The 27,967-nt window shown below is 49.6% G+C and overlaps 2 protein-coding genes and 1 long non-coding RNA gene across 8 annotated transcripts; 2 read left to right on the forward strand and 1 right to left on the reverse strand.

Annotated features, from left to right (window-relative positions):
• Window positions 1-249: 249 nt before the first annotated feature.
• On the reverse strand, window positions 250-11,217 carry ITPA (inosine triphosphatase). 5 transcript variants are annotated; one of them, XM_025469473.3, is made up of 8 exons: window positions 10,721-10,874; window positions 8,184-8,241; window positions 8,028-8,092; window positions 7,334-7,407; window positions 6,491-6,522; window positions 5,809-5,924; window positions 1,878-1,954; window positions 250-725 (listed from the first exon to the last, which is right to left on the reverse strand). In XM_025469473.3, exons 1-8 carry the CDS (start codon window positions 10,784-10,786, stop codon window positions 584-586), a joined length of 630 nt encoding a protein of 209 aa, XP_025325258.1. In that variant the 5' UTR covers window positions 10,787-10,874; the 3' UTR covers window positions 250-583. The 5 variants fall into 5 exon arrangements, 4 of the variants coding, with proteins under 4 accessions (XP_025325258.1, XP_025325257.1, XP_035561997.1 ...); XM_025469472.2 differs by lacking the exon at window positions 10,721-10,874 and adding an exon at window positions 10,458-10,634; XM_035706104.2 differs by lacking the exon at window positions 7,334-7,407 and having other exon boundaries at window positions 10,671-10,844.
• On the forward strand, window positions 722-2,537 carry LOC125753577 (uncharacterized). Its single transcript, XR_007405713.1, has 2 exons — window positions 722-1,124; window positions 2,331-2,537. It is a non-coding gene; the product is annotated as an uncharacterized LOC125753577 (long non-coding RNA).
• Window positions 11,218-14,909: 3,692 nt separating the features above from the next.
• Window positions 14,910-27,923, forward strand: DDRGK1 (DDRGK domain containing 1). Of its 2 annotated transcripts, none has more exons than XM_049100741.1 (9): window positions 14,910-15,094; window positions 16,271-16,477; window positions 18,302-18,418; window positions 18,648-18,745; window positions 21,715-21,837; window positions 22,126-22,164; window positions 24,749-24,805; window positions 25,517-25,565; window positions 25,938-27,923. In XM_049100741.1, exons 1-9 carry the CDS (start codon window positions 15,004-15,006, stop codon window positions 26,102-26,104), a joined length of 948 nt encoding a protein of 315 aa, XP_048956698.1. In that variant the 5' UTR covers window positions 14,910-15,003; the 3' UTR covers window positions 26,105-27,923. The 2 variants fall into 2 exon arrangements, with proteins under 2 accessions (XP_048956698.1, XP_048956697.1); XM_049100740.1 differs by lacking the exon at window positions 14,910-15,094 and adding an exon at window positions 15,487-15,744.
• Window positions 27,924-27,967: the final 44 nt, after the last annotated feature.

A 27,967-nucleotide genomic window follows, 5' to 3' on the forward strand; every position in this document is an offset into this window, starting at 1 on the left:
CAGCAAAAAGCATGGAGATCAGCTAGAGGGTGGCATCCCTCCGTGGATGAGTGGGCAGCACAGGTCTGGGATGGAAAAGGTCAGTACCTGAGCTGAGACAGATGCAGTACTCCAGCGAGTAGGGTCATGCAAACACCTTCGGCTGCTACTCTTGTCCCACCATTGCCCCCAGACCCTAGAGGTTTCCTGCTCCTGCCAGACGGCTCAGGAGACAGACAACCTCCGGGAGCAAGTTTCAAAGCTGATATATCCAGTTTATTCTGGAGGCAAGTGCCTTCCAGTATTTTTATTTCTTCCACTTTAAAAATGTCAAGGGCTATTTGTGTGGTTCTTCCCAAACCCTGGATCCTGCCATGACCAGTTTAACATCCAAGGTCCTTTCAGGATCCCAGGCCAGGAGGCTATAGGAGGGACCACTGAATCCCCGAGGGCAAGAAAATAGTGTCCCTTATCCCAAGTTTCTACAAGCAGAGCCAGCTGCTCCTCCAAACAAGGCTGGTGAGGTTGTCTCAACACCCCTAGGAAGGTCTAACCCTGAAGGCAGTACCTGGAGGGCTGCCTGTCTGATGGGAGAGATGGCAAGCTAGCCTTCCCCAGATCCCCTGCCAGGGCAATCATCACGAACTACCAGAGGAGTGAGGCTGCCAAAGTATTTCTGTAGCTCAAGCAGGGCCCGGAAGCGATGGGAGATGGCATTCTTCTTGGCTTTGGGCATCTCTGCATACCTAAGGGGTGACAAGAGCAGTTCAGAGGAGCCTAGATTCAGGGTTCCCTCACCTGTCTTGTAGCCCAAAGCTCCAGGAGTTGCCACGAAAGGGTGGTGGGGCCATGAGCTCCCAGTAGCCAGAGTTAATTTTTAAAAAACTAGAGAGAGTTTTAAATTCCCCTATAGGCAGAAACCCGTATTAACGAATGTGGAAGGATGTTAGGCTTGCTCTAGTGTGTCCAAAAGTCATTAAGGGAAACTAGGGACAGGGGGATGAGCTGCATGTTTGATCAGCTTTGTCATCTGTTGACAGGAAGCAGTGGGGCCTGACAGAGCAAACACAACAGTCTCCTGTACTGTGGGGGTGGCATGGGACAGCCGGCCAGCGGCCTCGCCTCCATATCAGGACTTCAGTGAGGTGAGAATCCCACACCCTACTGTGTGCTTCAGATCTGTGCTGTCCTGTATGTGGCCACTAGCCACAAGGGGCCATGTAAACTGAAATCAACCAGAGCTGAATAAAAATAATTTCGGTTCCTAAGTCACCCTAACCACATGTTAGATTGAACAGTGTAGAGATAGAGCACTTCTCTATCTTGCATTCTTGGATGGTGCTACTTCATGTTACCCTCAACTCTGTCTGGCTACTGTGAGGCCTCAGGTCACCCTCCCTAAGGGCCCCTGGAACACTTGATTCTAATAATGGCCAATGTACATGGCCAGTGTAAGTAGAGGGGGGTGGAGGGGTCAGTGTGAAGTACTGAGAACACGTGGCACTGTGGGGGTTTCACGAGGTGCCCACCAAAGGCTGCAAGTGTTAACATTTTTCCAAACTGAACGGGGAGATCAGATCATCCCACAAAACTGTCCAGTTCATACATAACAAGCCAAGGGCAGAGAGCAGAAGACACTAAAGTCACACAGCTGCTATGTGGCGAACTGGAGCCCAAGAGCCCAAGAGCTCCCAGCTGTGCCTGGCTGCCGCCTACACTGGAGACTGGCCCACTCACATTCCTTGCATCCACCCCCGCAGAACCGCCTTCAGCTGGAGCAGCACCTTGGAACCTGTTCCCACCCAGATATGCATGCCCACACCTGGACAGGGTGCTGAGCCAGCCCCAACCGTGGTTCTCCCAACCCCATATCCCTGGAGGAAAATGTGGCTCCTTACGTCTGCTCATATCCATCAGGCTGAAAGCAGGGGTCCCAGCCAAAGTCTCGGCAGCCTCGGGGCACTACAATCCGGCCCTGCCAGAGGAAAAGGGGGGGACAGGTCTGTCACTGAACATGCAGTAGTTGGCTTGGGAGGAGGGTGGTAGCCAGTTGGGAGTCTGGTTAGGTTATGTATTTGGCTAAGCCCCATTTACTCAAAATATGTGGTTTCAAGAGGTCCATGGTACCTGAAAATATTTACCAAGTACATAAATAAAACACAGTGGGACAACTCTCTCCCATCGCACACATAAACACGCACATGCACACACACACACAGAAAACCACAAACGTGCTCAGCCCACTGGTGTCCCTGGAGCTGCTCTCCATCTCTACAGCTTGACAAACTGTGAACTCACTGAAGAAGAGAGTCAGCTTGGAAAAACTGACAGAAAACATTTTCTCTTCCTAGGAAGTTATGACGAGGCACCTGAGGGGCTCAGTCGGTCAAGCGTCTGCCTTTGGCTTGGGTCATGATCCCAGGGTCCTAGGATGGAGCTCTGTGTGGGGCTCCCTGCTCTGCAGGGAGCCTGCTTCTCCCTCTCCCTCTTGCTCCCCCTGCTTGTGCCCTTTCTCTGTCAGGTAAGTAAATAAAATCGTAAAAAAAAAAAAAAAGGAAGTTATGAGGCCCTGAACTATACAGACATGCCTGCTACTCATTTTTATTATGTTAAGTGTGAAATAAATTGCTACATTTCTCAAAATGCAACTGAGGCTCTAACAATTAAATGAAGAAATTATTTACCACACTGTCCAATACATCAATGAGTTCAGTAAATACTGACTATAATAGGCAAATTCCAACGGGAAAATGTTACCAAGAGAACCAATTTAATTCAACACCATGAGATGTCATGTTGCCATGAAGGTTAAAAAATAAAAATTTAAAAAATACAAGGGAGGTACACCCGGGTGGCTTGGTTGAATGTCTGCCTTCACCTCAGGTCATGATCCTGGGATCCAGGATTTAGCCCATCTCAACAGGGAGTCTGCTTCCTGCTTCTCCTTCTCCCTTTCCCTCAGCCTCTTCCCCTGCTTATGCACATGTGCTCTCTCAAATAAGTAAAATCTTTTTTTTTAAGTTTTTTTTTTAAAGGTTTTATTTATTTATTCATGAGAGACAGAGACACAGGCAGAGGGAGAAGCAGGCTCCACACAGGGAGCCTGATGTGGGACTCGATCCCGGGTCTCCAGGATCACGCCCTGGGCCAAAGGCGGGCGCCAAACCACTGAGCCACCCAGGGATCCCAAATAAGTAAAATATTAAAAAAAAAAAAATTTTTTTTAAAGATTGTATTTAAGGAGACAAAAAATGAGCATAGTTTTACCAAAGATAATGAAATACCGCATAATGTCTGCATCTTACCATTGATTTGAGTGCATCCTTAGAAAACTGAATGTAACAAAAAAAAAAAAAAACAACAAAACAAACCCAGGACATTTTTGGAAATTGTATGCTCTCTAGCAACTTTGTGTGAATTTTTATACAAGCACTGTTTTATGAGTTATATAAAATGTTATAAAAATTTTAAAAAAAAATAAAGATTGTATTTATTTATTCATGAGAGGCACAGAGAGAGGGAGAGAGACAGAGACACAGGCAGAGGGAGAAGCAGGCTCCATGCAGGGAGCCTGACGTGGGACTCCATCCCAGGTCTACAGGATCATGCCTTGGGCTGAAGGTGGCGCTAAACCGCTGGGCCGCTGGGGCTGCCCTAAAAAAAATTTTTTAAATATATAAGGAAGGGGAAGAAAATGGGGATTAGCCACATAACTGCCACCCTGTTCAAACCAAGGCAGATTCTGCTAGTGCTGGTGGGTAGCTACGTGACTGAGGCCCATTACTGAGCCACTCTGGACCTCATCCACACCACAAAGGGTTTTTGAACATCCACAGTGGGGCAGGTAGTGCTCTCAGCACTGGGATCCTAACAAACCTGGCCCTGCCCTCATCAAATGGACCTCTTAAGCAAAACAGGCTTTTCACTAGTAAACAAATTAACAATTACAAAATGCAAAGTGCCTTAGAAGGAACAGGGAGCTGGGCTCAGGAATAACAGGATGGAGTGACCCAGATGGGGAACTCAGGAGATGCTTTGAGGAGATACTTTGGCCACATAAAGTGATGGGCAAGAACACTCCAGGTGGAGGACACAGCTGCTGTTGGGACCCAAGATGGGCAAGGCTTCAGCATACGTATTGTTGAACGGACAATGTGACTGGGTTTATAAAGCTTGAGTGAGAACAAAACAAAAAGAAACAAAGCCACCTCAGGTAAAGTAGAGGCTGGGAAGCAACAAAGTACATGAAGCAGCCAGAGCTGGGGAGACAATTAGGCCTCAATGACCAGGCCCCATCAGCAGGGATAGGACTGTGGTTGCTCACACTTCTGATTTTTTAGAGAATATTTTTGTGAAAGTAGCAAATGACTATATTCAACCCAGCAATTATGTATGACCCAATAGTCCTGGTTCTGGGTATATATCCAAAAGAACCGAACACAAGATTTCAAGAGATAACTGGCGCACCCACGTTCATAGCAGCATTATTCACAATGGCCAAATGTGGAAGCAATCTACATGTCCATCAACAGATAAATGGACAAAACAAATGGGTATATACATACAATGGATGTTACTCAGCTGCAATAAAAAGGAGAAACTCTGTCACGAGCTACAACACAAATGATCCTTGGAAGGACATCATGCCAAGAAATAAGCTGGCCACAAAAAGACAAATATTGTATGAAAGATTCCGATTGTATGAGGGGTCTGAAGTTGCCAAAGTCTTAGACATAGAAGTGGAATGGCAGTTGCCAGGGATTGGTGGGGAGAGGGAAAGGGGAGTTTTTGTTCTATAGGTATAGTTTCAATTTTGCAGGATGGAAAAAGTTTGAGCTCTGTTGCATAACAGTGCACATATAGTTAATACTACTGTACCGAACACCTAAAAATGGTGAAGATGGTAATTTTTATTTTTATTTTTTTTCCACTATTAAAAAAAAAAAATTGGGATGTCTGAGTGGCCCAGGGGTTGAGCATCTGCCTTTGGCTCAGGGCGTGGTCCCAGAGTCTTGGGATCCAGTCCCACATTGGGCTCCTTGTGAGGAGCCTGCTTCTCCCCTGCCTATATCTCTGCCTCTTTCTCTCTCTCTCATGAATAAATAAAATCTTAAAAACAAATAAGAACCATTAACCAAGCAGGGCATCACAAAATGTCTGTGGACAACCCCCAGTGGAGCCTCTGCGGTAGGACTCTGTAGGCTACTCAGGACTCTGGATTTTATCATGAGCAGAAGGGACTGGCGGAGGAGTGACGTGCCAGAAGGCACAAGGTGGGAATGACTGTGCTGGGGATGGGGAGCAGGCCAGCTCTGAGGGTGGTGTGCACTCTGGGAGAAGTGACTGAACACAAGGGTCTGACAAGCAGACGTGGCTGTGGTGAAGGGTAGCTAGGGAAGGAATGAGCAGAGGAAAGTAAGATTCTACAGGAACGTGAAAAATTGGAAGGATGGGAGATTCTTACGAGAAGCTGTAACCTCAGCACTTGGATAAAATGTGAGCTGAAAAAAAAACTGGGTTGTCCATGTAGTTCTGTTCAGCTTTCACGTCTGCTTCTTAGGAAGGCACACAGCGCAGAGCTCTGGCTATGCCAGCCCTCAACAGCCATGAGCCAGTGTGTATCCCTGAAACGCCAGCTCAGAAGTCAGATAGATTTCAGGACTGATGGCACTTCTAGGTGTGATGCCCAGGGGCATGTCTGGGCAAAGCTCTGGGAACTAACTGGCCACCAGGGCCCTTCCCACCACCCTCCTGCCTTAGGCCCTGTGCCATTGGCTCGTGCCGCAGCGCCCTCTGGCGGCACATGGGGGAATCACAGTAGGTACGCACGGAGGTCTGGCCCCTGAACAGGCGCACTGGCTCACTGGGGTCCCCGGTGCTGAATGCGAAAGTGCAAAGTGCATAGGCAGACTTGTCCTCGAACCCTGCCAGGAGCTGGTGTAGACCTGCGAGAGGAGTATAGTGATGTCTGTTCAGCTCAACTCCCAACCTTACTCCCCACCCCTAAGGTCCTGGAGGGGTAGTCACCAAATTTGGGGAGCTTATCAGATAGATTCTCTTCTATTACATGTCTGAAAAGTTCCATAACCTAAAGTGTTTTTACAACTACCCAAGGAGGGAACATTCTGGCCCACAACCGTGACAGGGTATGCACTGTCAGAGCCCCAGAGAGGCAGCCAGCTCCCACCCCCTCGGCCAGGCCCTGGTTGAGGCAGACAGGCCAGCAGTCAGTAGGACTAGCTCTCTCAGCCAGAATCAACTGCAGCCTTTCAAACTCACAGCCCCCAACACCCTTCCCATCCACTCTTTACACATCTCAGCGCTCCCTGGAGCCAGGTATGTGGGGAAAGTCTAAGCCACAGGTTATAGATGGGAAAACTGAGGTGAACACAGGCTCCGTGGTGGGGGCTGGAACCTGAGATTCCTGATTACTAGTTGGGACCCCTCCCCTGGACCACTTCTGGATTCTCAATTCCCAACAGATAAAGGAAGAAATAAACGAGCTTAATACCTTCAGGCTTTAACTTCTCCAGAAACCACTTTCTGCAAGAGAAATAAAGGTGAGTCAGACACCAGGAGCAGACAGATCTTCCTACCATCTTCTCCAGGCTGCACCCCCCCCCCAAAGGGGCATGATAATGTCTTAGCTCAAAATGAAGAGAAATAACCCAATAGAAAAAGGGATGGAGGTAAACAAGCAATGCACAGAAAAATAAATAAAACCTATTAAGGCCTTAACCTCATTGGTAATTAGGAAAATGCAAATCCAAACCAAATGTGGTAACATTTCACATTCCCCATACTACAGAACACTAAAGTCCCAATACTCAGTGCTGGTGAGGATATGGAGCAATACATATGGGTGCTGTTGCCTTGGCAAACATACTGGCAATCCAGAAGTTCAAACTAAACATACCCAAAACCCAAAAAGCACCTCTGTGCACATGTCTTCCAACCCCAGCAAGGAATATTTAAAGTGGAGATATGTGTACCCTAGAGACACACAAAGACCATCTGAGGGTGTCCAGGGCATTGGATAGTTTTAAAGAAATCCATTTTCAGATATCAACTTCCTTATTTCCTTTTTCCTGAAATTGATCTGCCATGAATGGATTTCTCTAGGGGGGGAGTGGGGGTTCCATTTGCCCATCTCCAATTACACAATCACATTCTCACACTTTACAAAAGAAAGAAAGGCATGCCTCTCCCGAATCCCTAATCCTTCCTCAGGACAATGTGAAATATTGGTATTGACACCAAGGCCATGAATGACCCACAATATCAGGTAACCAATCAGTTCAAAGTTTGGGTGATTTGTGGCCAGGGCCCTGCAAGGGGGTCAGGGACCACTCACATGTAGGGGCCAGGGAGGCCCCCAAGGGCGTTGAAGCACAGACAGGTGTCCTCCACCAGTACAGGCCCCTGTACCTGCAACACAGGGGAGCAGAGCCTGGGACCTGTGACCAAGAGTAATCCCTGCCCTAAACCTGAATTCTCAGGCCACCCCAGCTGGGGCCAGACCCACGGCTAATTGGGATCCATAGTAGTAGCAGTGAACAGCTATAGAAAACAGCCCTTGGCTAATCTCTTATCCTCATTTTACAGATAGGAATACCAAAAACTTGGCAGATTGTAAAGCTTACTCCAGGCACAGCAAGAGCAGTGGGATTCACACTCAAGACACTGTGACTCTCCATAAAGTGCTCTTTCCCAATTCCAGAGATGTGTGAGTGCAGGGGTTGATGTGTGTGGGGAGAATGTAGGCATTGGAATATATGTATCTGAAGTTGGAGACAAGTGTGTGCATGTGTACGTGTGTGAGCGCACACAAGTGCTCATCTAGGAGAATTAGGAAGTAAAGGTGGAGAAAGAAAGGTAGTATTCCTGGGTCGACATTAACTGACTCCAATCTAGCTAGGCCTGGACAGGTCCTTGAAGTTATGACCAACTGTGCCCACCCTATTATTCTCTGCTGAGCCCAGCAGGCACAGCACCCAGAAGCCACCAGGACAAGAGGGGCAAGTATGGGACACGTAAGGAGCAAGCACCTGGCGAGCTGCTTCCTGACACTTCTGTATGGAAATCTCATCAGGCTCTCCCTGGTACTCCGGCACTTATTGGAGAAACATATACAAAGAGAGTCAGGTCACAGGGAAACAGAAATCAAACCATCTTTCAAAAAATAAAACAAAAGACAAACATACGGTCAATTTTCTGTGCCACCAAAGTGCATGGAAACTTATCTCCCAGAATCTGAATGACCTGTTCCAAAATGAAAGAATATTTATCACCATTTGTTACAATTCCCTGTTACTACAGAAGCTGTCACCCACCTTTCTCTTCAGGTAACTCTCCTGCCAGCCCCCTAAAGCTTAGCAAGTTAGGCCCAGGGGCCTCACTGCAGACTGCATGGTCCCACTCTAGCAGGTCAGCTCCCCCAATTCCTCAGTCTCCTACCCCTCCTACTTTAGGTCTCTCTGCTAATGTTAAATCCCCACCCAAAATACCCTCATCCTTTCTCCCTGCTCCCTAAAACTCTACATAACCTCCTATTCTGGCAATTCTCTATGAGGGGTTATCCAGAATTCAAGAGGCCTATGAACCCAGATGGGGAAAAAAAAAATGCCTTTATTATCACTAAACCCAAGTTGAATTTAGCATCTCTTTCAGCTGTGAATATGAAAAACCAAAATAGCATCAGCAGTTCCTGTGACCTTTCAATCCATTAAAATCACAGATGTATCTCATTACAGCTGTAGTAGATTCTCTCGAAATATTTTCAACCCTATTTTAAAATTATAGTAACTACACACATGGGTAGACTGGCTCCTTTAATACATTAATAAAGCATATGTTAACTAGATCACAAATATTTACATTGAGAATTGTATTTTAGGAGAATTTCCTTTATAATTGCATGTATTTTACTTTGTACATTTATTTTACTTATTTATTTTTTTATGATAGTCACAGAGAGAGAGAGAGAGGCAGAGACACAGGCAGAGGGAGAAGCAGGCTCCATGCACCGGGAGCCCGACGTGGGACTCGATCCCAGGTCTCCAGGATCGCGCCCTGGGCCAAAGGCAGGCGCCAAACCGCTGCGCCACCCAGGGATCCCCTACTTTGTACATTTAAAAATATTTTCCTGAAAAAGGGTCCATAGGCTTCATCAGCCTGTCTTTTTTTTTTTTAAAGATTTTATTTATTCATTCATAGAGACACATAGAGAGATAGAGAGAGAGAGAGAGAGAGGCAGAGACACAGGCAGAGGGAGAAGCAGGCATCATGCAGACAGCCTGATGTGGGACTGGATCCAGGGTCCCCAGGATCACGCCCTGGGCTGCAGGCGCCACTAAACCGCTGTGCCACTGGGGCCGCCCTTCATCAGCCTGTCAATGGAATACTATGAGATAGGGGCAACTGGGTGGCTCAGTCGGTTAAGTACCTGCCTTTGGCTTGGGTCATGATCCCAGGATCCTGGGTTCAAGCCTCACATAAGGCTCCCTGCATGGAGCCTGCTTCTCCCTCTGCCTATGTCTCTGCTTCTCTCAGCCTGTGTCTCTTATGAATAAATAAATCAATCTCAAAAAAAAAAAAAAAGAAAAAAAAGGAAGACTATGAGATAAAGAGTTAAGACACCCTGTTCTAAGACAACTTCATCTTTTCCAGTAAGCCTCCTCTGGCCATTCTAGCCCCTTAAAATGTAGGTGGCCACATTCGCAACCAGAGACGGGTTTGGGAACTGGGCATCCACTATCCTGCATGGGGCTCTTTTCAGGGTGGCACTACTTGTCTGTTGGACCGGCCTGGCCCGGCCTCAGGATCCCAAACTTTTTATCAGCCCAGGGCTCTGGTTCATGACCCACCTCCTTGGCCATAAATGAGCACGGACAAACCCTTTTCCCAAGCAAGGCTAGCGAGAGCTAATGTATGGCAGAAGCCTCACTGTCCACTCCACCAGGAGGGAAGTAAGCAGAAAAACGCTTACTAGGAAAGGGATGAGCATTCAGAGAACTACAAAGGCAAGATAGGCCCTTGGGACACTCAAGTCCTGGGGGGCATCCTTACACTGGTATTCCCATAAGAGTCACCTGGTGGTTTACATGAGTTCCCTGTGTGTCTCTATTACTTGCACCCAAAGGCTATCAATCCACCCGCAGAATCCTCACTGCTAGCCACAAAATTCCCAGAAGCAGTAACTTTGAATTTTTTTTTTTTGCCTTCTTCTTCACTCCTCCCCATTGCGCTGTGAAAAAGATGTTCCAAATCATCCCCATTTCACAGAAGAGGAAGGAGGCTGAGGATCACATTTCTGGACAGTGGTGGGGCGTGGACCGCCCAGTTTGGCTGCCGGTCCCACGCTCTGACCCCTGCCACCCCAGGTCGGCAGCGGGGTCTGGATCAGCTCCAGAATTGTGTCAAGAGCCCCGGTTTGGGGTCCAGCCTAATCGGGGATCTTTGGGGCAGGTACTGAGGACCTGGCACTCCTTTGGCTCCCGCAGCTTCCGCGCTCGCACGGCCGGATTTGTCAACGCCCTAGCTCTATCAAGGCCAACCACCGGCCGTCCCCACTGTGCACGCACGGCCGTTTCACTCAGCGCGGCGCAGCCTGTTCCACGCGCCCGGGGCCGCCCCTCCATGCGCACTCCGCCTGGAGGCTGCTTCTCCGCCCGGTCCCCAGGGGGCCCTACCACGCGCTACCCCAGCCGCCACTGGTCGGCCTCCCGCGCCCTCCCGGCACCTCCTCCAGCTTCTTGGCGTTCCCGGTGACAAACACGATCTTTTTCCCCGCCAAGGGGGCCGCCATGCTGACTCCGATGACCAAGCCGACCCACCGGAAGCCCTTTGCCTCGAGTGGCAGGCACTTCCGCTGACGCGGAACCGGGCGGCGCAGCTTCCGGCGTAGGGCCCCAGGCCGGGGAACGCTGGGCATCCGGCTTCCCTGCTCAGACCCTGGGGAGCGCCGCTTGAGCAGCCTGGGGCCCCGAGCGCTAGAAGGGAGGACGGCCCGGCCACTCCCGTCCTCAGTGCTAGCCACAAGATTCCCAGAAGCAGGAACTTTGGATTCCGTCTGCGCCGGAATGGCGGGGTCTTCCCGAGACTGGCGGTCGAGCGCGTTGAGACCATGCCCTTCCGCCAAGGGGACGTCTCTTCGAAGACCGGAAGAGACCACTGCAGCCGCCGGCCCCACCTCTGCTTTCTCCCCTCTCTGGGAAGGGGGCATCGAGGGAAGCAAAGAACCTGCACGGTAATGAGCTGCTGTCCGGTGCTCTGGGCGGTTCGCCTTCTCCGCGGGCACCTCCAAATCTACCTGCGAGAGCTGTGTCCTTCTGGGCAGGGGCTGCAAATCTGGATCTTTATCCTGACCTCACCTCCAGCCCCACTCCGTTCTTTCCTTGCCCGCCAGCTCTGATTACTTTGTGGATTAAAAAAGGAATTTGTTTTAAGATGTAACTAACATAACGCTATGTTAGTTTCAGTGTACGGCTTATAATTTGGTATCTGTATACACTTGGAAGCATTCACCTCAGTAAGTCTGGTTAACATCGATCACTTTACATAGTTACCTGTTTTTTTTCTTGTGAGGAGAACCTTTAGATTTTACTCTCGCAGCAACCTTCAAATATGCAGTACAATATTGTTAACTACAGTCAACATGCTACCACGCTGTACGTCTCCAGGATTACTTTATAACTGGAAATTTATGCCTTTCAACCTCCTTCACCCATTCTCCCAGCTCCCAACTACCAATCTGTTCTCGGTATCTTTGAAATTATTTTCTTTTCAGATGACTACTTGCCTCTGAATTTAAATTTAGCACAGCCTAAAGCAAGCCAGGTCTTTTCACCCATCTTCCAGGCTTGGGAACTCAGTATTTCAACTCCCTCATTCCCTCATCCCTACACCTTCTCGCATCCATCATGCCTTCTCCATGCCCGCTCCCTCAGCCAGATCTTTGCATCCCGAACACAGTGGAGGAGTGCAGAATGAGATGCCTCAACATGTGCCCCTTTGGCATAAAGATTATTTTGAGTTAAAAGTAATAAAAACAGCAGATGCAGGAAAGGTTCTTGCCTCCACCATAACTGCAAAAATTTACATTGGAGAGCTTGCAACTGGAAGAAAAGTATTAGCAGACTCACACCCACACACCATGAAGTAATTATCTGTATAACAGAGCAACCTTGTTTCCCAAACATCCCTTTTCACCTTCTCGCTAATGAGTTTTTTCCCCTTTGTATGCTCGAGCCCCTACCCCTTCTTAGTTCTTTTAAGCATCCTGTTGCTTCATTGTCATTGGAATCTTGTCTTCGTGGATTCCGTTTACACACACCTATTAAATTTGATTTTCTCCTCTTAATCTGTCTCATGTCAATTTGATTGTAAGTCCAGGTAGAAGGACCAGAGGCAGAGGAGAAAGTCTTCCCCTCCACCACAGCAGCAAAGGATAGAAAGTGCCCCCAGCAGACCCACCTGTGACAGGCCTTGATCCACTGCTGACACCCCCATTGAACAAGCCACCTGTCTCCTTCCTCCAGGGACTCAGCAAGCACAGACTAACAGCAAGGGCAGATTCAGGGCCCCTTTCTCCTGGTGAGGAAATCCCTGACAGAGGAAACTCAAGTCAGAGGTCTCTCAGTGCCTGGATGAGTTATTTTGCTTAATGTTCTTGTCTCCTGATAATCTCAAAATCTTGTAGACCCCAGGATTTGTCAGGGAATATCAAAAAACCTTTGCTCAATGACCTTACCATAGCAAGATATTGCATAGGCCAAAACGCATTGTCCTTAGGTAGTCCTGAAGTTCAGGCAGTCTGATGAGGCAATGTGGTCTGAATGTAGTGGTTGGTTTTGGTTTTGGGTTTTTTTTTTTTTTTTTTTTTTTTTTTTTTTTTTTTTGAGAGAGCGTGCAAGTGATAGAACATGTACGTGGTGGAGGGCAGAGAGAAGGAGAAGCAGACTCCCCGCTGAGCAGGGAGCCCACAGGGCTGAATGCCAGGACCCTGGAATCATGACCGAGCTGCAGGTAAGATGTTTAACCCACCGAGCCACGCAGATGCCCCAAGATCAGACCGAGTCGAAGGCAGATGCTCAACCGCTGAGCTACCCAGGAGTCCCTAATTTTTAGTTTAGTTTTTTTTTTTTTTTTTAAGATTTTATTTATTCATGATAGACACACACAGAGAGGCAGAGACACAGGCAGAGGGAGAAGCAGGCTCCATGCAGGGAGCCTGACGTGGGACTCAATCCCAGGGATCCCCTAATTTTTAGTTTTTAATAAAACTTTTTATTGTGGGAAATCTCAAACTTAACAAAAAATACAAAAGAGCACTATAATGAGCCCAAATATACCTATTACCCAATTTTAATAATTTTGAAATTTGCTATTTTCATTTCACCCATCCTGGCTTATTTGCTTGCTTAAAATTTAAAAATGTAAGGTTTTTTTTTTTAAGATTTTATTTATTTATGAGAGAGAGGCAGAGACATAGGCAGAGGGAGAAGCAGGATCCCTGCGGGAAGCCTGATGCAGGGACTCCATCCCTGGACCCCCAGGATCACAACCTGAGTCAAAGGCAGAGGCTCAACCACTGAACCACCCAGGTGCCCCCAAAAATGTAAATTATGAAATATTCCAGAGTTAGAGAAAATAATAAAATAGATGCAGAAGTTCCCATTATTCCAGTTTAACAAATACTGAGATGCTCACATGGTGCCATCTTTTTTCAAATCTTCCACTTCATACCGTTTGTCCTTGGATCTTTGTGTTACACACACACACACACACACACACACAAAGTTTCATATTGCTGTTACAGCAAATTCCCAGTGGTTGCTATTTGCTTTTTCAAAAATTTTGAGTTTATATCCTGTCCTGTTTTTTTTTCCCAAACAACTTTGCTGAGGTATAATTAGTTCCTAGTTTCTAAATAATTCTTAAGAATTAAAGAGAAGTTCATTGACAGATGAGTGAATAAATATGTGATATATATATACACACATACATACACAATGGAATATTACTCAGACATCAGAAAGGATGAATACTTACCATTTATTTACATTGATGTGGATGGAACAGAGGAACTGAGTGAGATAACTTAATCAGAGAAAGACAGTTATATGGTTTCACTCCTATGTGGAATATAAGAAAAAGTGCAGAGGATCACAGGGTAAGGGAGAGAAAACTCAATAGGAAGTTATCAGGGAGAAAACCCATGAGACTGTTAACTAAGTTGAAGGAGGGGAGGTGGGTGAGGGGGATGGAGTACCTCTGTGATGGTCTGTGATGGGCATTAAGGGGGGGGCACATGATGTGATGAGCACTGAGTATTACACGCAACTGATAAATAACAACACATCTGAAACTAATTTATGTTGGCTAATTTAAGTTAAAAAACAGGGAAATTTAAATTCCCTGTGGGTACTTAAATTTTGAGTGTTTACTCTGGAAAACTGGGTTACTAATTCTTGTATTAGTCTAATAAGGCTAATTTTATACTAAAATAGGTCTAAAATTGCAGGTCTGGTCACAAAACTATATCACAATTTATTTAAATAGAAGACTTGAAAACCAAAATAAATATAAGATTTGGTCTCTTCCCCTCCCCTCTCCTAAAGAAATTATATGTCACAGATACAGGCAAAGCTCTGCCCTTAATCCCATTAATCCTTGTTCCTCTTCATAACATCCATCCTGAAGTTGACTGTATCATTCCTACGCATTTTTTGTACTTTTTCTACATGTGTTTACATAAATACGCTGATATTGCTTAACGCTTTTTAAAGCCATGTATAAATGTTGCACCGCATAAAATCGTTTGCGATAATTTCCATTTATGAGTATGCGTCTGCCCCCCAAATTCCTTTTAGAAAACGGAGGCGTCCGTCTGGAGTGTGCGGCCTGGGCGGGGCCCCGCTGGGTGGGCGGAGCCTGTGGTGGGAGGGGCCAAGCGGGCTTGGGCGGGGTCCGGGAGATCCGGGGCCTGGGTGGACGCGCGGGTTCAGACTGGAAGCCCTCGTCATGGTGACCCCCGTGGTATACCTGGTGGCGGCGGCTTTGCTTGTCGGCCTTATCCTTTTTCTGACTCGCAGCCGGGGCCGGACAGCAGCAGGTAGGAGATGCCGCCGCTCCAGGGCCGGTGGGGCCGCGTTCTTTGGCCTCCTGAGGCTTTGTAGGCCGTCGCACCGCGGCTCTTGCGCATGCGCCGGCCTGCTGGCTGGGCTGCCGGAAAGCTCTGCGCGGAATCGCGCTCGTCGCGCTTCAGGCCAGCTGCGCGCGTGCGCGTACCTGCTCGTGGGGGAGCCGGCGGAGCTGCGGTACCGCAGCCCTACTCCGGGACGGGATGGCCCCGCTCCTACACCTTTCTCCCAGCCTCAGAGAGAGCCTCGCTCCAATCCCCTTCTCGGCTCCTCCCTACCCCGCCCCCCTCCTCCCTCCTCGCCCCCCCGCCCCCCCCCGCATCTCCTGACGGACATTCTCCCATCCCTCACTGGGGCTGTCCCCTTGTGCGCCCTTAGCAGAGGCCGTAGGGGTGTCCCGTCGTACCCAGGCTGGCTCCAGAGCAGGTGCCAAGAAGGGAGCACCTGAGTCTTTTGTGTCTACCCACGAGCTGTAACTCCCTGAAGCTCTTTCCTTCCCCCTCAAAGACAGCACCAATGCACCCTCCTCCCTCATCTGCACCCCGACCAGGAGCCCGTGTCTTTTGCCATGGTACAGAACAGATATGCCTGTCACCCTGCATCCTCTATTTCTTGTCAGTCGGTAGGTTTGTGTGTACATCTCTCCTCGTCTCTGAGCCCACAAGCAACTTCAGAGCACCTACATGCTCCCAGGTGCAGGGGAGAGAAAGCTGAAGTAAGGCAGATAGCCAAGAAATCTTCTTGAAAGGGAAGACTCAGCTCCCAGCTGTGCTCCCCGTTGGGATGCTTTATAAAACTACGGCAGGTGGTTTTAGGGAAGAAATAAATGCAGTCTTGCAGTAGGCATGCAGATGTGGTCTGGAGAAGTCAGGGTGAGCTTCCTGGAGGAGGTAGGGCTTCATCTCCTCTTGTAGGCTGGTAGTCTTCTGACATACCAGCTGGAAAGGTATCAACAAAGTCAAGGGTGAACTGGTGATCTTGCATTAGGACCAAGGCGTGAGTCTGGGTTATAAAGGACTCTTTGAGAAATTTAGGCTTTGTGCTTTGGGCAGCTGGAGTAGGGAGGAAGTTGAGTTCCAGGGTGCTAGTCGTCTGCCATCAGGTGGGTTGAGCTGCTAGACAGTGTTTTGTTCCTCTCATCCCTACAGCTGGCCAAGACCCATTGCACAATGAGGAGCAGCCCATAGTAGCAGGCTCAGTGGCCCAGCCTCGGCCCCTGGAGCCTGAGGAGCAGAGAGCCGGGGGCAGGCCCCGGCGCCGAAGGGACCTGGGCAGCCGCCTGCAGGCCCAGCGTCGAGCCCAGCGTGTCGCCTGGGCAGAGGTGGAGGAGAATGAGGAGGAGGTCATCATCCCAGGTGAGAGGGGCCCAGCCTGGAGGAGACAGGGGCTGGTTTAGGGCATGAGGGGACCTCCAAAGTTGGGTGGAAGAGTGGGTTGTGAAGGTACAATGTAAGAAACATGTTTGGGGGATCCCTGGGTGGCGCAGCGGTTTAGCGCCTGCCTTTGGCCCAGGGCGTGATCCTGGAGACCCAGGATCGAATCCCACGTCGGGCTCCTGGTGCATGGAGCCTGCTTCTCCCTCTGCCTATGTCTCTGCCTCTCTCTCTGTGTGACTATCATAAATAAATAAAAATTATTAAAAAAAAAGAAAAGAAACATGTTTGGGAGCCACAGGATAGAGTTAGAGGAGGGGAGACTTGGGACCCATCCTTTGATCACAGAGAGCAGCAGTTCTGGACCCTGACCCCTGTTCCATTGGGCCAGCCCTCTCTTCCTCCATGGCTTTCAGTGTGTCTAAGTAAGAGGGTAGGGTCTTCAGATTGACCCAGAGTTCCTCAGACCACTTTTTTATATCCCCGCACCTTACTGGTATGGGCACATGCATTATCTGAGAGCCTCACGCTAGGGCCAGAGTGCCTAGGCAGGAGCTTCTGAAGTGAGGTCACGTGTAACCCTAGAGAAAGAATTTGGAGATAGAGACATATTGTTGACATAGCTTCCATATTCCTGGCAGACCAACAGAGCCCCTGGGATTGTGGGGCAAAAATATATCTTCTCTTGGTTTGAGCCTGAGGAAGGGGCATTTGGGCCTTTTACCCTTCTACTTTTGGGAATTAGCCCCTTTGGCTCAAAAAGGAGGCACTGTAGTGCCATCCCTCTTGTCTTAGACTTGGGATCAGACATTTCTGCTGCTCGATCATCAATAAGTTTTGTTTTGAAGATTTTATTTTTTTATTTGGGAGAGAGAAAAAAAACACAAGTGGAAAAGGGGAGAGGGAGAAGCAGATCCCCTGCTGAGCAAGGGCTCCTATGTGAGGTTCAGTCCTGGGACTCTGGGATCACATCTGCTCCGAAGGCAGGTACTTAACCAACTGAGCCACCTGGGCCCCATTTATTTATTTATTTACTTACTTACTTATTTGAAAGAGAGAGAGTGTGCGTGCGCACATGCCTGGTGAGAGCCCATGCAGGGGCAGGAGTGAGGGAAAGGGGAGGGGGAAAGTATCTCAAGCAAACTCTACAAGCTGGAAGGGCTAAGGGGTTCTTGAGATCATGACCTGAGCCAAAATTAGGAGTGGGTGCTTAACCAGCTGAGCCACCCAGGTGCCCCAACAGGTCTTTAACTTTTAGCTGACCCTAATTTTAGGTAGTCTTGGGGTTGGAGCTGTCTTTTTGGCCAGGGGCTGAGGCCAGAGCCCACTGCAGTTCCTGACTGCAGTGAGGACAGATTCAGATATGAGGCAGGGATACATTTCCCCATGAGGCCAGCCTTCCCTGGAGGTTTGGCTCAGAGACAAACCAGAGAACTCTGCAAGCCCAAACATCCCTGCCTGTGATTTTCAGACACTCAGATATTGGAACCTGACACCTCCCTTTTTGTGGCTATGCAGCATCCAAAGTTACTATCTGTTCCCTTGCCCCATAATTCCCTCACCATTCTCCCACCTAATCCTCTACCCTCAACACATACACACTCCTTATACACTCTCACATACACACACTCAGAGTGTTAATTTCTGCATTCATGGTAGATGTCTTTGGAGGACAGAGCTGGGCTAGTGATATTTACAGATGGGAGAAGGGATTTGCCACCATATGGAGAGGGATGAGGCAGGGGATGAACCCATCATCATCAGCCCTCTCCAGGACCTGAAATGCCTTTTTTGGACTGTATGCAGCCCAGGAGGAAGAAAGTATTGAGAAGCCGGTGGAAAGTCACCTGTCAGGGAAAATCGGAGCTAAGAAACTACGGAAACTAGAGGAGAAACAGGCGCGAAAAGCCCAGCGTGAGGCAAGTAGAAGGGTTGGGGTGCAGCTCTGGGAAATGGGAAAGGGTCCTGCCTTCCTTTGTTCCCTGTGTCAGGCCCTCCTCTTGGGCTCTTTGCATGCTGCTTGCCTGACTGTCTCCTACAGCCTTGGTCAGTGGTCTGACCCAGTCATTGCCTGCTGTGGCCTGTTTGTGAGGTTGGAAAGCTCTAGCTGGGGATGGGGATGTGCTCCCAATGGAGGCCTCTTTCCAGGCAGAGGAGGCTGAGCGTGAGGAGCGGAAACGCCTTGAGTCCCAGCGTGAGGCAGAGTGGAAGAAAGAGGAGGAGCGGCTTCGTCTGGAGGAGGAACAAAAGGTGAGCCGACCCTTCCCTCCTGACTTCTGACCCCTGCCCAGACAGCCTTGCTTCTCATGCAGTTCCTCACACCTCTAACCTAGAAGATGGGCCACAGACTCATCCTGGGTTCAGGAACAGGCTCTGGTTTATTTGGTTCCTGGATTCTAAACACAACCTGTGTAAAACTGCTGAAAAGCAAAGTGTGAGGTGGGAACTTTTGTGTATGTGATTTATTGAACATGCCCAGAGCAATGAAAGAAAATTGAGATGGTTGGAGTGGCTGAAACAAGATAAGGAAGAAGGAGAAGGGTCGGAGAGGGATCAGAGAGGGGAGTGGAATCTGGAACCTAAAAGACTTAAAATTGTTAAAGGTCATCGTAAGAGCTGGTGGGTCCTGCCTGAGCTGGGTCCTGTTCAGGGTCTGGCATGGAGGAGATAGATGCCCAGAGAAGGTAGAGGTGGTTAATGAGCATTTGTTTGTTGGATACTTCCTTCTTTCTTTCTGAGAACCGATGCCCACATCAGAACATCACAGAGGTGTGACGTGTAAACAGGGCTGCCCCAGTTAGGAAGACCTCGCTGGTGCCTTTGGCCTCTCACTGGCCCTGGATGGCAGAGAGCCTGGCTTTGGGTGCACTAGCAGATGGGCCAGAGCACAGCAGAGAGGAGGCCTTAGTGGAGAGGGTTGTTTTTTTTTGTTTTTGTTTTTTAAGATCTTATTTGTTTATAAGACACACAAAGAGAGAGGCGGAGACATAAGCAGGGGGAGAAGCAGACTCCCTGTGGGGATCCTGATGTAGGACTTGATCCCAGGACCCCAGGATCACGAGCTAGCCAAAGGCAGACAGACACTCAACCACTGAGCCACCTAGGTGCCCCAGTGGAGAAGGTTTTTTACCTTTCTGAACATTTTCTTCTTAAGATTTTATTTATTCATGAGAGACACAGAGGCAGAGACCTAGGCAGAGGGAGAAGCAGACTCCATGCAGGGAGCCCAATGTGGGACTCGATCCCAGGACTCCAGGATCACACCCTAAGCTGAAGGCAGATGCTTAACCACTGAGCCATCTAGGCATCCCTGCCTTTCTGAACATTGATCCTGTCTGATGGACCATAAATGTCAGAGTTCTCCACAGTCACATCCAGGATAGCATGTTACACTTAGTTACTGCGTCTCTTTAGACTCCTTCAGGTTATGACATTTTCTCAGATTTTCCTTGCTTTTAATGATCTTGATAGTGTTGAGGAGTATTGGGTACTGAGAAGTATTTTGTAGAATATTTCTCAGTTTGCATTCAGTTGATTTTTTTTTCCTCATGGTTAGACTGGGGTTGTGGATTTTTCAGAAGATCACAGGTGAAGTGCCATTCTCAACACAGCATGTGAAGGTTATGTGTTGTCGACTTGTCATTACTGATGTCGACCTTGATTGCTTGGCTCAGGTTTTACTTGCCAGATTTCTCCGCTATAATGTTACTCCCTCCTTTCTGTACTTCTTCGGAAACAGGAACAGTTATTGTACATAGCCCACACTTAATGGAATGGGGAGTTATTCTCCGCCTCCTTGAGAGATGAGTATGAATTGCTTTGTATGGAAGATTTACCTTTTCTACTCTGCGTATAAAATTTTTTTTTTTTTAAGATTTTATTTATTCGTGACAGACAGAGAGGCAGAGACAGAAGCAGGCTCCATGCAGGGAGCCCAACATGGGACTCGATCCTGGATCTCCAGGATCACGTCCTGAGCTGAAGCGGCGCTAAACCGCTGAGCCACCTGGGCTGCCCTGCGTTTAAATTTAATTGTTTTTATCTACATGGACTCATGGATATTTATTTTATGTTGCAGTCAGGTACTATCTTTACTATGTAGGTCATCAGGAGCTCTTGCAGCTGGGCCCCGTGTACCTTTGATGTAACCTGTTTTGTTTTCTGAGTACTTTTCTTACTTTTTGGCACTGCCAAGATGCTCCAGGCTTATTTTGTATATTCTCTGTCCCAGCTTTAGCTACATGGTTTAAAAAAATCTTTTTGAGAACTCTGGAAAATAGGATGACTTGGAGAGAAGCTCTGGTGGTGGTGGTGGTGGTGGTGGAGTGACATGGATGGACTGAGAAGTTTTTCGGAAGTTGAAGGCAGAAGTGGTAGATAGGACTTTATTTCTGACCAGCTAGCCAGATGGCTGTGTGACTCACTGAGCCAGGGACCCATGAGGAACACCGGACATGTGGGGAGTAGATCACAAAATCTTTCTGGACATACTCAATTTGAGGTGCCTGTGAGGTGGCCCAGTGGGTGTGTCACATGGAAGGAGAGATTTGGGCAGGGGTACCACTGTGGCGGTCACGGGCAAGGAGATGGTTGTGTGATGCATGCCGGGTGGCCTGAGGAAGAAGGATGGAGGAGGGACTGAGTAATGGAGGAGGTGGGGAGAATGGCCCAAGGAGCAAGAGGAAATCCAAGAGGGTGGGTGTCCCAGCCAAGTGAAGGAAGAGGAAATGATTGGCTCTCTCAGCAGCACCGAGACAACAGGGTGATGAGGCACAGTTGTCCCACTGGATTTGGTGGGATGGAGGGCCTGGGTGAGACTGTAGCACTTGTTTGGGCAGAATTGAGTATCAGAAGCCACTGGAGTGCGCAGGTAGGGTGAATGGATGATGAGGAAATGTAGCCTGAGTGTCCACGAAGTTTAGATGAGACAGACAGGAAGAGGAGGAAGGAAGGTGATAGCAAGATACTGTGGATTGAAGTCATTGGCAGAATTTTAAAGGTGAGGGGGCTGAACAGCATGCATCTGGGAGGTGATGGAACTGATGAAAACAAGGGCCTCTGCCTGCAGCTCAGCTTGGGATTGAAGGAAAAATGTCCTGAAGGAACTGTGTTCCTGAGAAAAGGCCAGGTTGTATGCCCTGGTGCCCTGTGGGGGCAGCACAGCCCAGAACACGGATGGAGTGGTCACCCGCCCCAAAGTACCCAACTCTTGTCCACAGGAGGAGGAAGAGAGGAAGGCCCGGGAGGAGCAGGCCCAGCGAGAGCATGAAGAGTACCTGAAACTGAAAGAAGCCTTCGTGGTGGAGGAGGAAGGTGTGGGCGACACCATGACTGAAGAACAGGTGGGCCCGCTGCCCCTGGGAAGCCCATCCCTGTGCCCACCAAGCCTGCCACCACATCCCAGATACCCAATTGTTCCTTGCCTGCCACCCTTGTCAGGCATTGAGAGGTGGGTAGGCAGCAGGCTCAGCAGGCTCTAGTGGCCAAAGGCCTCGTCCTCAGGAGAGGCCATGCCTCCAAATCTCTCACTATGGGGAGCTCTGCTCACGCAGGTGGCAAGCAGGTGGGTAGGCATAGACCCCTGTGGCCCCTAAAAGGCGACACTCACCCTGATTTCTCTACTCCTCTAGTCCAACAGCTTCCTGACTGAATTCATCAACTACATTAAGGTAAGAAGCTGCAGGACAGAGCTTGGGCATCCGCTCCCTGCCTCACGCATGCATGTTATGTATAGGGTGTAGGGTGTGTGAGAGTGCACGCATGCGTGCACTTTCAGGGGCTGGGGGACTAAGTGGACCCAAGGCAGGGTTCTAGGCGGCTTGCTGAAGCTCATGCAGGAGAGGGCAGGGGACCTGAGAATCTAAGCTGCCCTGCCCGGTCCTGGGCAAAAGAGCCCTTTCTTTTTTGACAGTGAAGAGGGACCCGGTCTGTGTGGGAGGCCTGAGCCCCCAGTCTCTTCTCACATTTAGGGTTTGACAGTCTTCCTGCTTCTCAGACCCCACGCTCTGTGAGTCACTGTTTTCAAGTTTCTTCATATGTGTTTTCTGTCACTTCTGTCACACTGAGGCTCTACTGAGTTGAAACAAGCATCCCCTGCCACGTGTTCCTGACCAGAGACTTGGGTCTTCAGGGAAACAGGATGATGTTTCCTTTGGAATCTAGGGCGGGGCAGCACGTGTGTCCCCCTCTGCCTGTAGCCACACTGGATACTGCTCCAGGTTGCATAAGCACGTCCTGCTCTGCTATGCTGCTAAGCAACTTCTCTCCCACGAAGGATGCGAGAGGGGAGAGGTTTCCAAGTGCAGCTCAGAGGTGCAGAGGCGGCTGAGGGAAGGCGTGCAGAGGGAGTGGGGGCGGCAGTGGGGGTGCTCCTAGGGGGTGCCAAGGAGCCAGGCCTTGCATAATCCTCCCCCTGCCTCTTCCAAATGGAGCAGAATTCGAACTCCTCCCAGCGGTGAGGGGCGGGGCTCACCGCCTGGGGGCCCAGTGGTATTCCTGGGAGGGAGGCAGCCCATTCTCCACCCTGGCACCCTCAGGGCTGGCAAGATCTCTCTCTCTCTCACTCTCCTGCTGCTGTTTGGAACTCCCCATCCCCCCCTCCCCAGCGGGCAGCGACCAGCCCAGCCTTGAGTCTTCCTCCAGGAAGGTCTCCTCCACCAGTTTCATCTCCCCTCTTCTCTACAGACATTTGAGTAAAGGCCCTAGGGGCAGTTCCAGCCCTTGCTTTCAGAGGCTCTCTGGAGAGGTCCTTTTCTGGGGGTTCTCCAGACTCTTCTGGACCATAGAGGTCTTTCCAGCCTGTGCAGACTGGTCCTTCTAGAGTTGCTGTCTACATGGAGAAGGAAGACTTCAGAATTCAGCCCACCTGCCTTCTTCCAGGGTCCAGGGGAATGGGCCCTGTAATCCTAGGATTTTAGAACTAGAGGCATGTTTTTGTGCCAAGCAGAGTTTATGTGCAGCGTAGGCATGACTTGTTCTTGTTGATTCCCTCTTTTTTTCTGAGCAGAGCTGAGTGGGTTGGTTTGTTTTTCCAAGCACACTTTTGGCCCAGCAGCTCCCCCAGGCCAGGTCTTCAGGGACACCTGGGGTGACTCTGCATTCTGAGCTGTCCTAAGACCCCAGTGTTTGCTCCCTGCTTGGTAGGTAGAGGCCAGCTGGCCAGGTCACCTTGTGCTTGCCACCTCTTGGCCCAACTGCGACTCACTTACCTCCCTGCTTGCACATTCATTTTGGCATTTTGAAGAGTCACATGCCATCTGCAGCTGAGGAGGTGTCACCATGTCACTCCTCCCCCAGCTCATTTGCTGTGGAAGATTCCTAGAAACGCAACAGACCGCCTTCTCTCAAGTCACATGCCGTCTGTGTGGGGGGAGGCAGGGCAGATGCATGGGTAGGACCCGGCAGTGGACCCTCGGCCACACCCCAACTCCCCTCCTGTCCCAACCCACCCAACTAGGAACCAAAGTTTCTACTGAGAGTGTGAGGGAAGCACTGAGCAGATTTAGTGATAGTTATCTTACGGGTAGATGCAGTACCTCAACAGCCTGAAGAGGATGGTGCACAGTGTGGCATGTCAGGCTTGTGGGGATCTCTAGGCAGAGAGGGCAGTGAACAAAGGTGAGACACGAATGAGCTATACTGTTCCCACCAAGACCCTGGCTCGTCAGGGCTTCCCATCTGCTCTCTTCTTGTCCATATTCTCGTCTGTCTTCTGCGCTGGCTGTGAGGTCAAGGGCAGGAACTGTGTCTTGTGGACCACCGTACCCCCCACACCTTCTCTGCTCCTTGTCCTAGCAGACCTTCAGCAAACATAGGCCCTAGTGACAGTTTTTTAATAAGCTTTTGGCAATTGTCAGCCCTTCCTTTCATCTCTGTGGCGCTTCCCCTTGCAGCCATTCATGATAAAATGATACGGCTGGCTGCAGAGGAGGAAGGTAGCAGCTGTGCTTTAGCTCTCCATGCATATCGGTCCCAGGGTAGTCTCTAGGCCAGGACATGACTACTTGGGGCAGGTGGTGGTTTGGGCACATCCTTCCCAGTAATTAGGGACACGAGAGTTCATGAGAGTGTGTGTATCTGTGTCCAGGCAGCTGGGAGAACATGTGAATAGTGTATGAAGGGAACGAGGTTCTCCCTTGGGAGCACGTATCCTGCTTAGCCATCCACCCAGAGCAGAGCAGGTCGGTGTGCCAACCTTAGAGGGCTCCCATGCGGAGAGCCTTTGCCCAAGGTCCCCCTTTCTCCCCTTCGCAGCAGTCCAAGGTCGTGCTCTTGGAAGACCTGGCTTCCCAGGTGGGCCTGCGGACGCAGGTAAGTACTTGAAGGTGGCCTCCTCTGTGGAATGTGGCCAGGGGGTCTGTACAGCTGTCAGAGGGGGACTGCCTTAAAGATGGAGTCTTTTTTTTTTTTTTTTTAGATTTTATTTATTCATAAAAGAGAGGGGCGGCCCAGGTGGGAGGGCGGGGCAGAGACACAGGCAGAAGGAAAAGCAGGCTCCATGCAGAAAGCCTGATGTGGGACTCGATCCCAGTACTCCAGGGTCATGCCCTGAGCTGAAGGCAGATGCTCAACCACTGAGCCACCCAGGCGTCCCAAAGATAGAGTCTTACTGCCTTCAAACAAGAGTAGACTATAGGTAGTTTTTGGCACCTCAGGAATCTTGTCTTTCTACTAGACAGAGGAAAGAAAAAAGCCCAAACTCCCATCACTCCAGCAGCCCCTGTCACCGAGGCAGCCCAGACCCAGTTACCTTGACAACTCCCTTGCAAACAGGCTGTGCCAGCCTTCACGGCCAAATGTCCCCACCACTCCTCTCCTGCCTTGAAGAAAGCTTCTCTCAGAGGTCCTCCAGTGCCCTGGGATCAGAGCCCTGTGTCCTCTGAGCCCTTCTGCAGAAGCACACAGTCACATTGTGGGTGGCCGTGAAGAGGAGAGGAGAGTTGGCGGTGGTGGGAGGGAAAGTGTAGTTGTCTACTGGGATGGTAGTGCCCATCTCTGCTCTGAGACTTGTTCTTCTCATAGGATACCATAAACCGCATCCAGGATCTGCTGGCTGAGGGGACTCTGACAGGTGAGGGGATGAGAAGCAGTCACTATAGGCCCTGGCCTTGGGGAGTGTCTTGTCACAGAGGGCCTGCAGGGATTTGTTGCAGAGGCAGGATGACCCCTCTCCCAGCCCTGGGTCAGGAGGTGGTGTGCAGGAGGGGCACTGAACAGAGGGACTTGCCCAGGCCTGAGAGTGGCTCAGGGTAACAGGGACAGGCAAGGAAGCCTGATTTGACTCACAAAAGCCAGGATTGGATGTTGCCAGGAGAGACTAGGCAGGTACACAGGCCTGGAGAGCTCTGAGCCAGTTGTGAAGAGGTGGCTGGGTGGGCATTTTCTGGTAGTAGGGGGAGAGGGCCCTAGAGGGCTCAGCTCTACAACCATCCTGTCCCCACAGGTGTGATTGACGACCGGGGCAAGTTCATCTACATAACTCCCGAGGAACTGGCTGCTGTGGCTAACTTCATCCGACAGCGGGGCCGGGTGTCCATCACTGAGCTTGCCCAGGCCAGCAACTCCCTCATCTCCTGGGGCCAGGAGCCTTCTCTCCAGTCCCCCGCCTGATCTAGCCCTTCCCTTTTGGACTGGGAGCTAGCACAGCCTACCTGGCCATACATCTTGATCCCTCCCCACCACCCTGGGGGAGAGATGGAATGTGGCCAGGCAGTTCTAGATTAAAGCCCTGTGAGCATTGCTGAGCTTGGTGTGGCTTGGTGTGACAGAAGACCTGGCCTGGGATCCCAGATGATCAACTAAAGTCTAGTGCTCAGAATATTTCTGGGGGATGGGTGGGAGAAGCCCTGTGGAAGCAGATGAAAGTTCCATTCTTATGTGTTCATTTATTTAAAAAGAATATTGAGTGTTTACTGTGTTTCTTTGTATCCTACAAAGATGAATTCTTTCTCTTCCTTACCCATGTCCCAGAGCAAACCTTAGGACATCTCCCCTAACTGGCAAGGGAGGTCTCACTTTTGTTTATATGGATGGTTTTAGGAGCCCCACAGAGGGCTGAGAGCCCTTAAAGAGGAGAGGGAAGTGCCAAGGTAGAGTCCTAAGCATCTTTGAGAAGGAGAGAGGGGTGGTCAGGGAGGGACAGAGGCTGGGCAGGTGGAAGGAAGCGAGGAACCTGCTTGAGCTGAATTCTGCAGTAGAGAGATGCACTTCCTATGGTCCATCACGTGAATTTAGCTCTCCATCCTGGACAGAAAGTTTAAACGGTGCGGGTGATTCCACCCACTGGTGGATGTAAGGACCATATGCTCAGGAGTGGGTATGAGATGGGAGATGTGTAACTCCTGTAGGGTCAGTCACTCTAGTTCCTGTGGGCTCTTGGTGGTGTGAGCATCCTGCTGTGCTGAGGGTGAGGCATGAGTTTAAATGTGTATTTTTCTACAAGGTACCCCTTAAACATAAACCACCCACTTCTGATGCCTGGTAGGGGAGGCAGCTTTCTGTTCCCACCGTGGAAGACACTACCTATAGATGGTGATGGAGACAGGACATCAGGCTGTAGGGTAGAGCCTTCCTGAGTGTTATCAAGGATGATTTTGATTTACTTGGTGCTATAGACACTAACTATAGTACTTAAAATTCCAAGTGAGACATGACTGCTGCTTCTGTCAGCAACAGGCATTTGGAGTCACCTGGAGCTGGAAAGAGCCACGTGCATTGTTTGGAAAGCCATCTGGGAGCCCATAATCCAGTAGGAGAGGGAAGAAACAGGTAAAGGTACTGATAGTATGAGAAAGAAACAAAATTATAAAGGGAAAAGAAGGCTTACAGTTTAAGTGATGTTTCTCAACCCTGGTTGCTCATTAGAAGCCCCTGAGAGGTGGTGAGAAGCCCCTGGGGAATTGTCAAATTGTCAACAGTCTCATGCCAGGCTGCATCCTAGACCAGTGGAATCAGAATCTTGGGGGGTAAGACCCAGGAGGCATCAGTCGGAGATTCCAGTGTGTGCCTAAGTTGAGAAGGCAGTGGGGGTGGAGTGGAGAGACAGGCCATCAAGTTACAAGTAATTAAAATCCCCACTGGAAAGGGATTCTCCCAAAACAAGACAGCAGATCCAGGTCTCCTCCTTCCGTTGTCCTCAGCCACTGCCACCTCCAGTGGCAGGAGGACTGTAGCACTCCCACCTCCTCATTCCACAGGCCAGAAGGGAGGAAAAGGCACATCCCTTTCTCATGTCCTGGAAGCATTCTAAAACCCTTTGTATCCCAAGGGCATGGTGGGGGTGAGGGGGAACCTATGACCCTTGTGCATTTTTTAGTGATCTGTCCACTAATCTAATAAATTTCTCAAATAAGCAGTTCTTGAAATAGTGATTAACATTTTTCTAAGTTTGTATATATTATTCTCAATAAATGAAAACTTTTGGGTTTAACCACTTGTAATTTTTCAAGCTTAATTTAAACAGTTATTACTTAA

This window comes from Canis lupus, chromosome 24 (genome assembly GCF_003254725.2).
Source record: "Canis lupus dingo isolate Sandy chromosome 24, ASM325472v2, whole genome shotgun sequence".
Taxonomy (NCBI): Eukaryota; Metazoa; Chordata; class Mammalia; order Carnivora; family Canidae; genus Canis; species Canis lupus.